We start from the raw sequence: 14,921 nt of genomic DNA, 5'->3' as shown, positions 1-14,921 counted from the left end.
AAAAAGGCATTAACATTATTAAAACAGATAGTGAAATAGATTTGACCTATCTAACCTTTTTTTTTTGTAAAGAAAGCAATTCAATGCCAGATATTGATAATTCATACAAAGAGAAAGCATGGTAACCCTGTTTGTTACTGTACCATCTACAGTATCCTGCAACATTTCCTGTATTTCAAGACATAGTGCATTTGCAGGAACATTTCTGATTTAAAAATAGCTTCAAGCACACGCAGCTTTAATTCATCCCAGATGTCATGGAATTATTTTTGCATGCTGTTAAACCTGCACCGTTGCTTGAAAGCTTCCCAAACCACTAGAGATCGAAACTCTGAAGAAATGAAACCAAAATAATACATGGAAACTATCCATCCAGCTACGTTATTCCCTGCATTCCTGTATGTTTTTCCTGACATGGATAATACACTTCTCCTGTTAGAAATAGAAGTGGGACGCTTTTTATACCCTTCCCAGAAATATGTCCTTTGTGTGTCTTTTTCCCACCAATTTTCAGTTCCTATCACTGATCTGTTTATTGTTCCCTTAGTTTAGCAATGATGTGTTAATAGTTTAAAAACACCTGTTTTAGTCTCTGTGTGCACCCTGAGCATGTTGGAGCATGTTCAAGAGGTAGCTAAGAATATGCAAAATTTACTGTAAGTTACCTTGATAGAAAAGTGAAATTACCATCATAGCCTTGTCCCTAATGGGCGCAGATCTCCTCTGAACTCTCTGACCTCTCTTTGCTTCTGAGAAAATAAAACTTTACTAGCAAAGCCACTCCCCTTCTTCTCTATGGAGGAAAAAAACAGACATCTGCCTTAAAGGTATTAAGGGAAAAATACAAGAAAAACATAGGAGGAAATAATGCTAGCAATATGCTTTACACGTCAATAAATAGCAGCAGAATGGCATTCCAACACATCTGGCATCAATCATCATGCATTACTGTTAATGTTCATTGCAAGACTACAGAACCACCCTTAATGTGAATAGCAGTTTTGGGTCATAATAAGAAAAGATGTTACAGTTAGACAATTCTTTTACAAAGAACAGAACTTAAAGGGGACTTTGTCCTGCAGAGATGCATGTTTCACTTTGTTCAGTGGCAGTGAAAGTTGCTGTCACATGCTAGGAGGTCTACAAGCAAACGTCCCAATCTTAATCTGTAAAACTAAAAAAGTATTGTCATGATTTGTTAGATATGCAAACTCAAACATTTTTAGTTGAATATCTATGGTACTTTGCTTAATTGATTGGAAAATGGGGATTTATTAGTTGGCAACTGTTGGCTTACAGTAGAAAATAAAATAGGTCATAATGTGAAGAAAATGTTTTTATTATCTTTAAACTCCAGGATTTAAGTATTTCAAGTTGTTGGAATACTTTTTTTTTTCCAAATCTAGGTACACAATTTCAACAAACAAACATTATATGTGTGAGAAGAGATAATGTACAGGGTGGTACTGGAGTCTTTGTGAGACAAGACCACTCTGCATTGTGCTGGGTCCTACTCACTTTGGTGAGTTTTCAGTCCACTATAACTACCCGCTCACTATACATTCTTATTACCTGTGACTGGTGACTGGTCAGCCATTGACTAACATCTTCAGTTTTTTTGCACTCCATATGATTTAAATCCAATATTAAAAAAATCCTGCATGTTTTAACTGATTTAGACTGCTGACAGAAACTGAGCCTATCCTGTAAGCTACTCCTGTCCATGGTTTGATTTGCGTCACTGTCTTGGATCAGGTTGCTTTGAGGTATTTAACCAGTAAGAATCAAGTATTTAACAAAACTGTTAAAATACCTTTGAGGAAACACTTAACCCCTGCTGATCCAGAGTAGACATTTAGCAGCTTCAGTGAGAGCTTGTTTCCTGCTATAAAGAGAAAAAAAAATCATAAACAGCTGCATCCACAAACTCTTCCTTATTCTGGGGGTAGGTTTCATGATAACTAATTATTCTTTATGTCTTAATTTTTTGACCTGTTTGAATATAATCAAGTTTCTCTATGTTTTTATACCATGACTCAAATGTGTCCCAAGGCAGTCACAACATTTTTTACTTCAACTTGTGTCCTGTCCTGTCCCATCCCCTGCAGCACCACTGGGGGGTTGACGGGTGTGAGATGGAGAGGTAAGCGAGGGGGTGGATGAGGGGGAACAGGGGGTCGGAGAGAGTGAGGTGAGTAAGAGATGAGTCAACAGTCCTCCACTATAAGATACCCTGATGGAGCCAAACAGTGGCACTCACAGAGACACCAGTGAAGGTAAGGTCAACTCTACTCTGTCTCCTTCACTGTCTAAATTCAACTCTTCTATCACCGTTTCATTATTTATTTTTAGAATCACACTACGTCAGTGTCTTATTTGGACTTCTATTCATTGACAGCTTTTTGGTATGTTTGTATACAGAATTTATTTGTAGATGATGCCTGTCACAGAAATTGTGGTAGGCTATATTTTATGTCTTGCAGTTGAAGTTCTTTTTAGAAGCTTAATCCTTCTCCGTCTATTCGTCCTGAGCATGCAGCAGAGTCTGGGATTGTTTGCTAATTCAGTGATCTTTGTACCTGTTACACAGTCATAAAAAATCACAGGTGTCTCTATCACAGATATTTCCTGCCACTGACAAACATATTGAGTAATTTACTGGAAGGAAATGTGTTTGTGTACAAATGATGACATGCAGACATGAACTCATGCTTGATGTCTCAGAGAGATGACACAAAAATGAAACCACATGTGAGAGATGGATTCCTGCTATTTAAAAGAAGGAAAAGCTAATAATGTCAATCTTTCTTCTTCTCTTAAGGACACCAGCCAGAATTATTTACACCTGCAAAACACTACAAACATGCACTACACTCTGGCTCTTCTGTTTTCTCTACTGCAACTCCTGACTGTGTGTACGGCTGCTCCTCTGTCAGTAGAGGTGGTGAAGATGAAGTCAAAAGTGAAATGGATGGCTGAACAGCTGGTGGTCAGACTGAACAAAGACTTTCAGGTTAATAAGGTTATTAATGACACAAGCTCTGATATGTTTATGAAAATTGCTGCATTTTTAACCGGTCTTTCTTGTCTTTTTGCAGGTCCCTGATGGCCTGACCATCGATCAGACTGCTTATGACCTGAATGGACCAGCCTCTATAGTGACCATCTTGGAGGGCTATAACAGTCTGATCTCAGACAGCTTTGATGGAGTCTCCCAGGTCAAATTTGAAATCTCTTCACTGGCAGGTTACCTCGACCACTGGAGGCAGGGACACTGTAGCGTGCAGCCATCAAAGCCTTCACTACCCGAACGTCTACAAGAGCTGCAGAGTCGTAAGGAGTTCATTCACACAGTGAGCATGGAGGCTCTCATGAGAGTGAAGGAGTTTCTCAGTTTGCTGCTGAAGAATCTGGACCATCTTGAGACTTGCTAAAAGACTGTAAATAGAAGCAATACTTGTGAGTTGTTGAGCAATTTTGCATAAGTGATGTCTGACTGCACCCTCCCGGGTCATGTTAGACTTGAGTGATGTTTTTTTAAATATGCATTTATTTATATACATATTTATTTATACATTGTTTTAAGGAAAATGTGTATTTTTTAATTGACATTAATTTTTTCACCAGAATGTTCATAGCATGTGTTTTAAAAGGACTATTTATCAGCCAAATGATCTGTGCTTAGCATACAAAGATAAATCATATGAACAAATGTGTTTTAACTCCTCCCTGTGACATGCCAACAGCCTTAAGTAAAAATTTATTGATTTATATTTGATTCAAACGCTGAGTCAGCCAGCGGAAACATCACAATAAGCAGTTGTCATCTCTGGAATTTCCTGAAAACCAGGGAGAAACTTGCCAAATATAACACAGGTGTTGGTATGAGGTTGTCACAGTCAGGAGGGGCAAAGGGCAACTTCTATTGCAGGTCAATATCATCAGCTCTCCCAAAATTGCTATTTATATTTGTGGATGAAATTGTGTATATTTTTGTACAGCTGCTTGTATTTTTTATTTCTTGATAAAAACTGAATAAATATTTAATACAAAAAGTTAAGAGACATATGTTTGTTGTCAGTGCTTTGTAGTACGTGACATAGTACGTGACTTAAGTCGTGTGGCCTTTGAACCAGGTTAAAATATTATGTCATCAGTGGGTGTTCGTCTCTCGGTATACTTGTATATTCAGGGTTCATGAGTGGGAGTTGTTTATCCAGAGATATCAGCTTATCAGCTAAGTGGATAGAATGCCAACTTCCATAACCAAACAACATGTCTATGAATCCAACACTCACAGATTTAATACAAATCTCTGAAGATTTATGAGAAAATACAATTCAAGGGTTAATTAATAGTTTCATAAAAAAGACAAATACACACAGAAAATATACACTTAGGTGACTCTGTTTCTTGTGGTGGAAAAGAATAAACATTGAAACTGGATGAAAGTAGAAAAGAATCCTTTACTCTTTACGGTTGGGCATCATATCCCTTTCAATCGCACACAGATTTAAGAGATCAACTGTGCTTATACTAAAACCTCAGGGTGCCAGTTAAAGGGATTTCTTTAGCCTTAAGCTACCCCCTGACATACATACACACAAGCATACGCATTTGCACTAAGAAATACACACAATACATCACGCATCAAACCACTTATTTCTTTTGATGTTGGTGTTCTTGTCACTGTTACCCATCAGCTTCTTCTTGTACTGCTGCACCAGACTTTCAAAGCGGTCGCCATCTCGATTTTTGAATTGCTTCTTTGCTTGTGTCTGGAAAACAACACAACAGACAGTCATGATGTGTAACAGGGAAATTCTGCGAGATGTCACCAAGCTAGGGAGATATTATTGACCAAGACTTCAACAGCAGAGCCAGCAGAGATGAGCATCAAGTATTTGGGATTGTGTATTGTGTGACGCTTTGCATTAAGTATTATACAGCATCATTTGTTCTTTTTAAACTTTACCGTACTAAGACACCTTTTCCCTAATCTGAAATTTTGCTCCTCAAAGACACTTCTATGACTGGCAGAGACATTATCGCTACCTTGTTGGTAAGAACAAAAACTTGATAAAGTGTTAAGATTGTTTTTTTAAATGTCTTACATATAGTATTTAAAAAACACCTTTTTCGTATACCAGACATAGTAGCCTCAGCAGCCAGTCTTAAAGCTGGGGTTGGTAATCAGATTTAGATACACTTTTTGTTATACTGGTTAAAATTATTTTTATGTCCCGATGGCAATCAATACATAATGTGTTCTTAAAAAAGAGCCCAAAAAAGCTGCTACCTACAGTCGGAGTAAACCTGGGAAAACACCAACCAATCCCTGTTTTGGGGGTCCAATTTTATGAAACCAATCAAATCCAGTCCTGCCATTCTGCCCGCCTCCTGCGCGTACATTTCTCCGGCGTTCACTCCCCGTCCCCTGCCTCTGCTTCCCCTGACTCTATTTACTGCCCCTCTCGCTTGATATCGGGCCTGTCCCCCCTGACCCGATGAGGTGTTTTGCTCAGGACTATAGTCCGGATCAGAGTCTTAAAAGCTCTCACCACGGGGGCTCTGACAAGCAAAAAAAATAATGACATTCACTAAGTCCTACAGAAATGTATATTGTAGCATCCGTCTGGACTCTGTAGGGATGACGAGCCGATTCGTGAACACGTTGAGCTTTAATAACCGGTCACTGTTGGCCGTGATCACGCCAACCAACAAAACAACAATCAATGTTTGAATGAATGAAAAACTTCTCCTCTTGGCTCTCCTCTCTCCCACTCGCACACTCTTCACCTCTCCTGATGCCTTCACTAACTGTCAACACTGTAGGAATTAAGAACATCTACACTGAACACGTTTAAAAAACAGTAGAGCTGTTACAGTATTATATGTGTTATAACTTTTCTCCTGATATCGTGTCACCAGTACAACTGGATAATGCTAGCATGACAGTTGTGATTACTAACAGCAGCCATGTTTGTTTGTGTTTTTAACTTTCACTATGATAATGTTTTGGTGAGGACCGGTTTTGAATCAGTCACGATCATATGGTCGCGGGGGCGTTGTTTCAAAGCTCCAAGGGGAGGGGGGAGGGGTTAGACTGAGTTCTGAGGAAATGCTACATTCAAACTCATGCTATTTTTCTGTGACTACCAACCCTAGCTTTAAGGTTAAGTTTGATCTGGTTTTGGAAGTTTCTTTTGAAATAAGTCTTGTGAACTCCCTCATAATTTCATAGATGTCAGATGGTTTTGGTGTTGATGCATGTCTTTCAATAACACACGTCTCAGGACTTTTGATTTCAGAACGGTAGTTTTCAACTTTTACCTGATTTCTGGACTGTGTGGGCTTCTCCATCTGTCGTCTTTGACGGTCTTTCCTGTTGGATCCAGGCTTTGCTTTACTGGGAGGTGGGGCCTTTTGTTTTCCCTTATCACGCATCCTGAAAAAAGAAATCAGTTGAAGTAGCCAGGCCAGACCAAGAGGCTTTTAGACATCAGGACCTCTGTGATCATTGATACATCCTACAAAATACTTCTCCTCACCTTCAAATCCATACACAACCTCGCCCCTCCATATCTCTCTGACCTCCTCCATACTGCCACACCCGTCCGCACCCTCAGATCCTCCTCCTCCATCCACCTCACTGTCTCCCCTGCTCGCTTTGTTACCATGGGGAGCAGAGCCTTCAGCCGCTCTGCTCCCCAGCTCTGGAACTCTCTCCCACCTGACCTCCACAACACTGACTCACTCCCACATTTTAAATCCAAACTCAAAACCCATCTGTTTAAACTGGCTTACTCCATCTGACCACAACTCCTCTGTCCATTCACTTCAAACTTTTTAAATTGTGTTTTATTTACTGTTTGCTATTTAAACTCTGTTTGTTTTTAATGTTGTACGGTGACCTTGAGTGCCAAGAAAGGCGCCTATAAATAAAATGCATTATTACTATTATTATATTGTTTTTGGCGTTGAACTGTTTACTCATAACTCAAGAGAGACGGGAGTCAACCATACACCACTTCCGCCTCCTCTCTATGGCTGTCAATGACTTAACATATATTTAGCGAACTAAAAATGTACCAAATTTCTTATTCAAATAATCATTGCTTTCTACGTTCATCAGCTTAAACACTGAGTGATGCACAGTTCTTTTTAAACAGGAGTATGGGAAGATAATGACACCATACCTAATCTTGGGTCCACGGTGGGAAGGAAAAGGTAAGACCTTCTTTCGTTTTTTCCCGCACTCCAGATCAACATGCTCAACCTCGGGGTTGGTCTGAAAGCCGAAATATTGTCTGCCTTGCTTCTGCTGCTGAGGGTTAACTGATAAAAGCAGGGTAAGAAGAACAAAGAATATCAAAGAGGGAAATACATTTCAAAGGTAACAGCATAATTAAAAGGTATGTCGTTTTTTAAAATCAGTTTTCATATAATTTAACTATCTAATATGTTTTTTCAACTGAAAGGAACGACAAATTGAATACAGAAATCACATTTACAAACCTGTCTGCCTTTCTGTCTGCTGGGATGATGCATGCGCTTTGTTCCCATCATTTTTAGGTCCTTTTCCAGCTCCAGCAGTCTGGGATTGAGGTTTGGCTCCTCCTTTAAAAGGTTGTTGTTTAAACATCTGAAAAAACATCATCACAAAGTTATTTTGCATTTAGCAAAACAGTCTTTTTAAGTGTGAACAGGGTTACTTTGGTGTTACTCTCAGACCGACTGATCCGACACACCTTGTTCTTCTGTTGTCGCAATTCTTTGATTTGGAGTTTCTTCGAGTCCTCCAGGGAGAACTCAACAATCGGTCTCTGCAGGGCAACGAACAGAACAATGCAGTTTTAGTTATGTATTACAAACATAACATTTCTTGTGGACTAGGACATGAAATAAGAACATATTTTCTGTTTAACCCAATGTGGCAGAACAAATGAACACCAGCCTAACAATTCTTGGGGTTAATTAATACAGTGGAGAAAAAAGAAAGATGGGTAGTGATGATTTTGGCACATATTTACTTATTCGCTGTAACTTACCTTGTTTGGGCCAAAGATTTCAGGGTTGTTGTTGAGATAACGAAGCGTGGTGAGAGCATGCTCATGCTCCTGGAACTGAACAAAGCCATAACCCAACGATTGTCCCATCGCCTGACCCTTCTCTGGCTTCTTGTCATACATCACTCGACACTAGAAGCAGGAACAGGAGGGTCGTGTACAAATGACAGAAACAAAAATTACAACACCACCCCCTAGTGGGCACAACCACACATTGTTTTTAATTATTTGAGAAACTAATGTTTATGTATACCGCTCACTCACTCACTCACTACCTCTACAAATGCTTTAGAGAACTGTGCATGAAAGATAACTGCCTGTATGCCTTTGTGTTTCTCACCTCTGGGATGCGAATACCCTTGGTGACCTTAAATGCTTGGAGGCAGAGCGCTCTAAGTTTTTTATTGTCCACTGACTTCGACAGGTTGTGGACACACAGACGATTCTTTGACACAAACACGTTGATGTTCTTTAGCTTTGTCCTCTTTATTTCTTCAAACTGTGGGAGAGACATAAAACCAAATGGATGTTATAACAATAGGAGGTGTAAACCATGAACCATTCTTCATTAGAGAAACAAATCATTCTCCAACTACAAATGTCTAATATGGTCACTGAAATCTGTACTTACTCTGGTTCTTTTGATCATATCTGCTTCTGGCACGCCCTCTGCAGACTTGGTGCCAGCACGGATCACTGTGTGTCGCAGCCAGAAGTGGACAGCATTCAGTTTCAGATTTAGAGGCAATTCAACAATGCAGATTTAGAAGGCAATACTTTAAATTTCTTTCATAAGGTGCATTTCGACCAAGAGTTCTGGGGTCTTTTAGCCCCCAGAACTACTTTACCCTGAACTAAAAGGTTCCTGTGCCCCCATTGTTGTCTGCGTTTAGACCACGGGCTGAAGACCCGGGTAGATCAGACCAGTGATGTATGGAGAAAAAAAGTTATATTAAATAATATTTTGAAATCTAACAGTGCTGAAATTTGGGATTTAACCTTTCTTTTGTCTCTCTGTAGAACTAAATCCTGAGAGAAATGGCACATAAAAATACCTTAAGATTTAACAGTATTGTGAGTTTTATATCAGCTTTATGCTCTTTTAACATTTTAGGTGATATGTTCACTAGAATATATATTGTGTCTCACCAGCCAGTTAACATTCAATGGACACTACCGGAGATGGGCACTCAAATTTGAGACTTGGACTTGAGTCGTACTAAAGTCACTAAAGTAGCACGCTTACGTTACTTGAGACTTGACTTGGACTCGTGCTTTGGGACATGTGGACAATCTTTCTAGAGAGAAGAAGATTAAGCCTATATGTTGCCACTCTGTTGTGTTACTTTAAAATGTTTGGTTTTTTTAAATCATACAGAGAGATAACATCTGGATGATGCTTAATGTTCATTAAAATAAAATGATTGATAGAGATAGAAAGGATGAATGACGGCTATTCATGTCTGTGTTTGCACAAATACTTCAAGCCACCTCTGTAAAAGTCACTGCCTCACTTTGGCCATCCCATTATTATTGTACTAGTTTGAAATATTTCTCTTGTTGGGATACACACTTCATTAATTTGGTACTTTTCATCGTCATCTTACAATGTCTGTTATGCTTATCATCACGTAGCCTTAATCACTAGTAGAGCAGAGAGAAAGGACAGATCAGTACTTGGAAAACAAAGCATGTAGCAGGTGTACTCACATCCTTCTCGAGCAAGGTATAGGTTCCTGGTGCCCGTTTCCACTTTAACTTTGTTCACTTTCATCTTGGCAGCATCATCTCTGCTCACTGCTGCCACAATAAATAGCTTTCTGCCATCCACACGAATGCCACCATTCTGCAACCAGTAAACAGATGTTACAACAAGGAAGTGACATCAAATAATAGCAAGAAAAAGGACTGGGCATGATTTAATGTTCTAAAAAAGGAATATGCAGAAAATGTTCATTATGAGATATGAAATAAAAAAGATTGCAAAGTACCTCCGCCTCATCCTCTCCTGCTGCTATGCACTTGTCTGCAGACTCTTTTGTCTTAAATTGAGCGAATGCGCAACCTGGGAAAACAACGAACCCCACAATAAACAAATAAGCCGCAGTCTCAAACAACATGGGGGATGATGCAACACCTGAGTATTCCTCACTGACCTTTTGAATGCTCTGTATCTGGGTGGACAACTATCTTTATGTAGTTGAGCTCTCCAAAGCGTAGAAGAACTTCCTCAAGACCCTCCTCCTCTGTGTCAAAGGACAGGTTCCTGAATCAAATAGGAGTATAAGTAAGTATTAATTTAAAAAAAGAAGACGTGTGGATGAAAGATTCAGAATAATGAGGAGTGCTAACCTGATGAAAACTGTTTTTCCCTCTTGCACATCTGATGGAAGAGGTTTCCTTGGCTTTTTCTTTTTAGCTTTAGATGAAAAAAATAGAGAGGCAGCATAAAAACATGACAGAAAACATTTACGGTACAGTAAGAAATATTTGAAATGAGCAGAGAATTCATACCCGATTCATCATCTTGGTCATCGTCATCTTCATCCTCACTGCCATCTTCATCATCACTTGAAACATGGCTACTTATATCATCATCTTCTTCCTCTTCTTCCTCTTCTTCTTCTTCTTCTTCCTCCTCCTCCTCCTCCTCCTCCTGAGACACATCATCATCCTCATCCTCCTCCATGTCTTGGCTCTCACTATCATCTCCATCTTCTGATTCCTCTTCCTGCTTCACGGCTGTCTTTGCAGTGACTCTGAGAAAAAGATGTAACAAAACAATCAACTCCTGAAGTTACACTTGGAGGCAAATAAACAGAAGGAAATATAACTTAGGTTCTTACTTTTTACTCCCTGCTGCTTGGGTCTTTTGTTCCTCCTCATCTTCAGAGTCACTCTCTGCATCTGGCTGATTTGCTGTTGTCGTCTCCTCTGTATTTTTATTTCCTATAACATGATTTAAAAAAATCATGTAATCATTCATATGTTTGTCTATATATACTTTAATGTATCTGCTAGTATCAGTCAGTGGATGGATAGAGCTGCGTTAATCAATTAAAAATGGAACTTACGTGCAGTTGTCGGCTGCTGTGTGGCAATAAACTTGTCCTTAGGCACAGCCCAGTCAACTGCGACCTGTCGGCCTGTGAACAAAACAGTATTAGTGAATTAACAGTAACATAACGATTAACAATTAATTCATCACATTATGATACCGACAGTGTTTCAGTAATCCAGGTATGTCAGTCACTGACCTTTTATCTCCTTCAGGTTCATAGCACCAAGTGCTCTTGCGGCCTCAGACACAGTTTTAAAAAGGACAAATGCAAATCCTCGCATCTTTCCATCTGTACAAAAAAAGAAAAAACATCATGAGAAAATAAATCAACTAAGTCAGAGGTCACACCAAATTCATTTTTTTAGTGTGTTCGAGCATCCAGTATGAACTGTAATCATTCTTACCAGGTTTGAGGGGGATTTTGGACTCGAGAACAGTTCCAAACTTGGCAAAAACTTGCTTCAGGTCATCTTCTGAGCACTGTGAAACAAAATGTATTTAGTGCCAAGTGAAAACATAGAGTGAGATCAAACAGTAGATCAAATCAAATCAAGCTTTATTGAAAACAAAATGAAAGAGGGTTTCCAGGAGATCAGTTTGTAAAATCTAGTAATAAAAATATATGGCAATAAGAGTACAGTATCATCCTCACTCATTCATCAAAAAGTTAAAGTGCAGTAGGCAGTGTAATAAATAAGTATACAGCAGTGTATTAATGGTCACTTAAGATTTTAACAGTCTGATAGCCTGAGGTAGGAAGCTGTTTCGCAGCCTGCTGGTCCTACATTTATGATATGGTTTCTTCTCAGTTGTAGCATTTCAAAACAATGTTAAATACTTTACCTTGAAACTAAGGTTCCTTATGATCAGTCTTGATTTGAGACAGTTTTTTCTGTAGCCTTTTTCTCTTTGCTCTCTTTCCTTAGGCGGCGCAGCTGGCGCTGGAGCTGGATCTTGAGGCGCTACATGAAATACATGAGCATAGTTGTCAAGAACACAGCCCAGGTTTCATTACAAAAGCTAGTTTGTGAAAATGCGTTTAACACACACCTGTTTTCCTCTTGTCTTTTATTTTCTTCTTCGCCACTGAAATAGAGAGCCTCTGTCCGTCGTAATCTTTGATGTCTTTCATCGCCCGCTGAGCATCTTCCTCCATTGAAAATGTGACATAGCCAAATCCCCGACATTTTTCTGCTCCTAAAAAAATACATACATATTACATGAATATAATACATAAGTATACATTTTAAATTGTATAATTATGGTGGCCCTGAAGGACAAAACTAATTCACAAAAGATGGAACACTTTTACAAAGCTGGAGACCGATTTATTAACAACGGAACACTTTAACCATTTCTGAAACAAATTAACATTTCATTTTTATGGAAAGGCAATGTACCAAATACCAGAAGTGATCGAGTGAGGGGTCATTTAGATTTTTTTGATGGAGAGACACCAAATGGGGATGGACTTGGTTTACATATTAGGACATCCTCGGGTCTCAGAGAGAGGTGTCAGACCTCAGATGAAAAAGCATCATGTCTCCAGAAAAGCTCAGTATTATCTCCAGAAAAACCTTCATCATGTGTCAGAATTCAGATGAAACGGTCTCAGACCACATCGCCTCAGGCTAAACAGTCAGGCTAAAAGGAGTCAGACTTAACACTAAAAGTGTTCCGTCATTTGTAAATTTGTTTCCTTGAATGTAAATTTGTTTCTTTAAATGTAAATTTGTTTTGACCTTGGTAAAAATGTTTTGCCGATGTAATTTTATTTTATAAAATGTAAAAATGTTTCCCAAAATTTAAATTTGTCTCCAACTTTGTTAAAGTGTTTCACCTTTTGTAAATTTGTTTTGTCCTTCAGGGCAACCGTATATAATACATAAAAAATACATTTAAGAGTGTACGAAGAGTTCTTTTGCAAAAACAGATATCTCCGTTTTTATAAATTTTCTAAAAAAAATATTTCCTTTTAATATACATTTTTAATGAAGTTAAATTTTTAAGATACCACTAATTAGTAATGTCAATTTAACTTAGTAAAAGCCACCACACTTCAATTGATTGATAATACCTAAAGATAGTAATAGAAAATTTTTTTAAACATTTTTAAAAATGTTTAAAAGTGAGTTGTCTGTTTTTGAAAATGAACTCTTCACATTGATAATTTAATTATTCTACAAAAAATATGTGAGGTGTCTTCAACGTATACAGTCAAAGCAAAGGTTACAGACAATTATCAACCAGCATATATTCTGAATACCCAATCCTGTTTGGGTTAGAAATAAAGGAAAACGAACAAAGCAAAAAGACAGCGTAAATGACATCTTAAGTGTTACCTTTCTCTCGGACCACGAAACATTGCTTTACCGGCCCGATTTCTGAGAATATCTCCGCTAAGCGTTCATTTGAGGCTTCAGCTGGAAGAGAACCAACGAATAAGGTCTGAGCAGGCATGGCTGCCTGTCGCTAGCTTGCTAACGGTAGCTCTTATTACATGAATATTTGCCTTCCAGGCACTAAAAGACTCACAAAATGATAGCGGAGTTTTTTTTTTACCAACCACAGGCTGGTAGTTATTTATAAGCGAAGAGACTCAATCGAATACTTTATCAGTTACAAACGTGCCACTGATGTGTTCCCTTCAAACGACGCTGGCTTGCATGTCGCATGTTTACATCTGTGGGCAGCCATCTTGAAAATGAACGGAAGCTGCGTCACACCAGCTTTCCTGTTAATTTGCAGAAAGTTGGGTTATGTCGCCCCCTCCTGTCTGGGAGGTTAACTTCGTGTAATCATCAGTGGTGGACAGTAACAGAGTACATTTACTTGAGTGCTGTACTTTAGTACATGTTTTGAGTATCTGTACTTTACTTGAGTAAGGGTGTTGTCAGAGGGACACATTCAACCCTGACAAAAGAGACTGAGAAGGTTGGGGACCGGCTGAGAACTAACTGGCAAAAAATCAGTGCACCCCTATATACTAGACATATATACTACTGTGCACTAGATCAAAATGCAGACTGACAGCAGCTGTTTGGCTGTTTACACTTAACATGAGTCCCTTAGCTCTCTAAGGGACTGGAACCAAGCGCCACACGCACTGTCACCAGACAGTGATGGAGGTGCACAGAACAGACTGGATGATGGAGGTGTAAAGCATGATCAGCAGCTCGTTAGGCAGGTTGAACTTCCTGAGCTGACGCAGGAAGTACAACCTCTGCTGGGCCTTTTTCCTGATTGTGTCTATGTGGGAGGTCCACCTCAGATCCCGGGAGATTGTGGATCCCAGGAACCTGAAAGAGTCCACAGTAGACACAGTGCTGTTCAGGATGGTGTGGGGGGGGGGGGGGGGGGGGGCTTCTCCTGAAGTCCACTGTCATCTCTACCGTCTGGAGTGGGTTCAGCTCCTGGTGGTTCTAACTACACCAGAACCATTCCAGATGAACATTTCAAACTAAGTTGTCTGTGCTTGGAGTAACTTAGTTGCTGTTTTTATTACATGGTACAGAGAATGTACTCCTATGTAATCCTGACTGCATTTATGTATTGTGAAAATACAATGTTTTGAGATTTTTTAAGAAGTACTTTGAATACTTCAGTATTTCTAAAATCAGGTACTTCAGTTCTTTAACTCAAGTAATAATATGGAGTAATATTTGACCTGGAGGATCTATACTTTGACTTCAGTAATGAAGCTGTGTACTTTGTCCACCACTGATTTCTGATAAGGATCCTCAAAACAACTGAACATTTGTGGTTTCAAAAAATCCCAGGCAGCATGTACT

At 39.1% G+C, this 14,921-nt stretch overlaps 2 protein-coding genes across 3 annotated transcripts; one reads left to right on the top strand and one right to left on the bottom strand.

Annotated features, from left to right (window-relative positions):
- The first annotated feature begins 2,179 nt into the window (after positions 1–2,179).
- On the top strand, positions 2,180–4,070 carry LOC117814584 (leptin-like). Of its 2 annotated transcripts, XM_034686002.1 has the most exons (3): positions 2,180–2,276; positions 2,822–3,013; positions 3,099–4,070. In XM_034686002.1, the coding sequence occupies exons 2-3, from the start codon at positions 2,864–2,866 to the stop codon at positions 3,432–3,434; spliced, it is 486 nt and encodes a 161-aa protein (XP_034541893.1). In that variant the 5' UTR covers positions 2,180–2,276; positions 2,822–2,863; the 3' UTR covers positions 3,435–4,070. The 2 variants fall into 2 exon arrangements, with proteins under 2 accessions (XP_034541893.1, XP_034541892.1); XM_034686001.1 differs by lacking the exon at positions 2,180–2,276 and having other exon boundaries at positions 2,469–3,013.
- A 376-nt stretch (positions 4,071–4,446) lies between these two features.
- Positions 4,447–13,839, bottom strand: rbm28 (RNA binding motif protein 28). Its single transcript, XM_034685999.1, has 20 exons — positions 13,473–13,839; positions 12,181–12,327; positions 11,974–12,092; positions 11,535–11,610; positions 11,327–11,419; positions 11,144–11,215; positions 10,916–11,018; positions 10,584–10,828; positions 10,422–10,488; positions 10,226–10,335; positions 10,061–10,134; positions 9,780–9,915; positions 8,701–8,765; positions 8,410–8,568; positions 8,052–8,201; positions 7,752–7,826; positions 7,519–7,645; positions 7,200–7,338; positions 6,334–6,448; positions 4,447–4,778 (listed from the first exon to the last, which is right to left on the bottom strand). Exons 1-20 carry the CDS (start codon positions 13,588–13,590, stop codon positions 4,644–4,646), a joined length of 2,325 nt encoding a protein of 774 aa, XP_034541890.1. The 5' UTR covers positions 13,591–13,839; the 3' UTR covers positions 4,447–4,643.
- Between the last annotated feature and the right edge of the window lie 1,082 nt (positions 13,840–14,921).

The sequence above is a fragment of the Notolabrus celidotus genome, chromosome 6 (assembly GCF_009762535.1).
Source record: "Notolabrus celidotus isolate fNotCel1 chromosome 6, fNotCel1.pri, whole genome shotgun sequence".
Taxonomy (NCBI): domain Eukaryota; kingdom Metazoa; phylum Chordata; class Actinopteri; order Labriformes; family Labridae; genus Notolabrus; species Notolabrus celidotus.
The sequence above is the reverse complement of the archived record's forward strand: the minus strand, read 5'-3'. Positions and strand labels throughout refer to the sequence as shown.

What these genes read in the sequence shown, in the direction of transcription:
- rbm28 (XM_034685999.1), bottom strand. Translation starts at nt 13,590, where the DNA reads ATGCCTGCTCAGACCTTATTCGTTGGTTCTCTTCCAGCTGAAGCCTCA. An exon ending in TGACCAAGATGATGAATCGG is followed by an intron (nt 10,489 to 10,583) that starts GTATGAATTCTC and finishes TTTCATCTAAAG; the next exon opens with CTAAAAAGAAAAAGCCAAGG. An exon ending in CCACACAGTCCAGAAATCAG is followed by an intron (nt 4,779 to 6,333) that starts GTAAAAGTTGAA and finishes GTTGTTTTCCAG; the next exon opens with ACACAAGCAAAGAAGCAATT.
- LOC117814584 (XM_034686001.1), top strand. Translation starts at nt 2,759, where the DNA reads ATGGATTCCTGCTATTTAAAAGAAGGAAAAGCTAATAATGTCAATCTT. An exon ending in GACTGAACAAAGACTTTCAG is followed by an intron (nt 3,014 to 3,098) that starts GTTAATAAGGTT and finishes GTCTTTTTGCAG; the next exon opens with GTCCCTGATGGCCTGACCAT.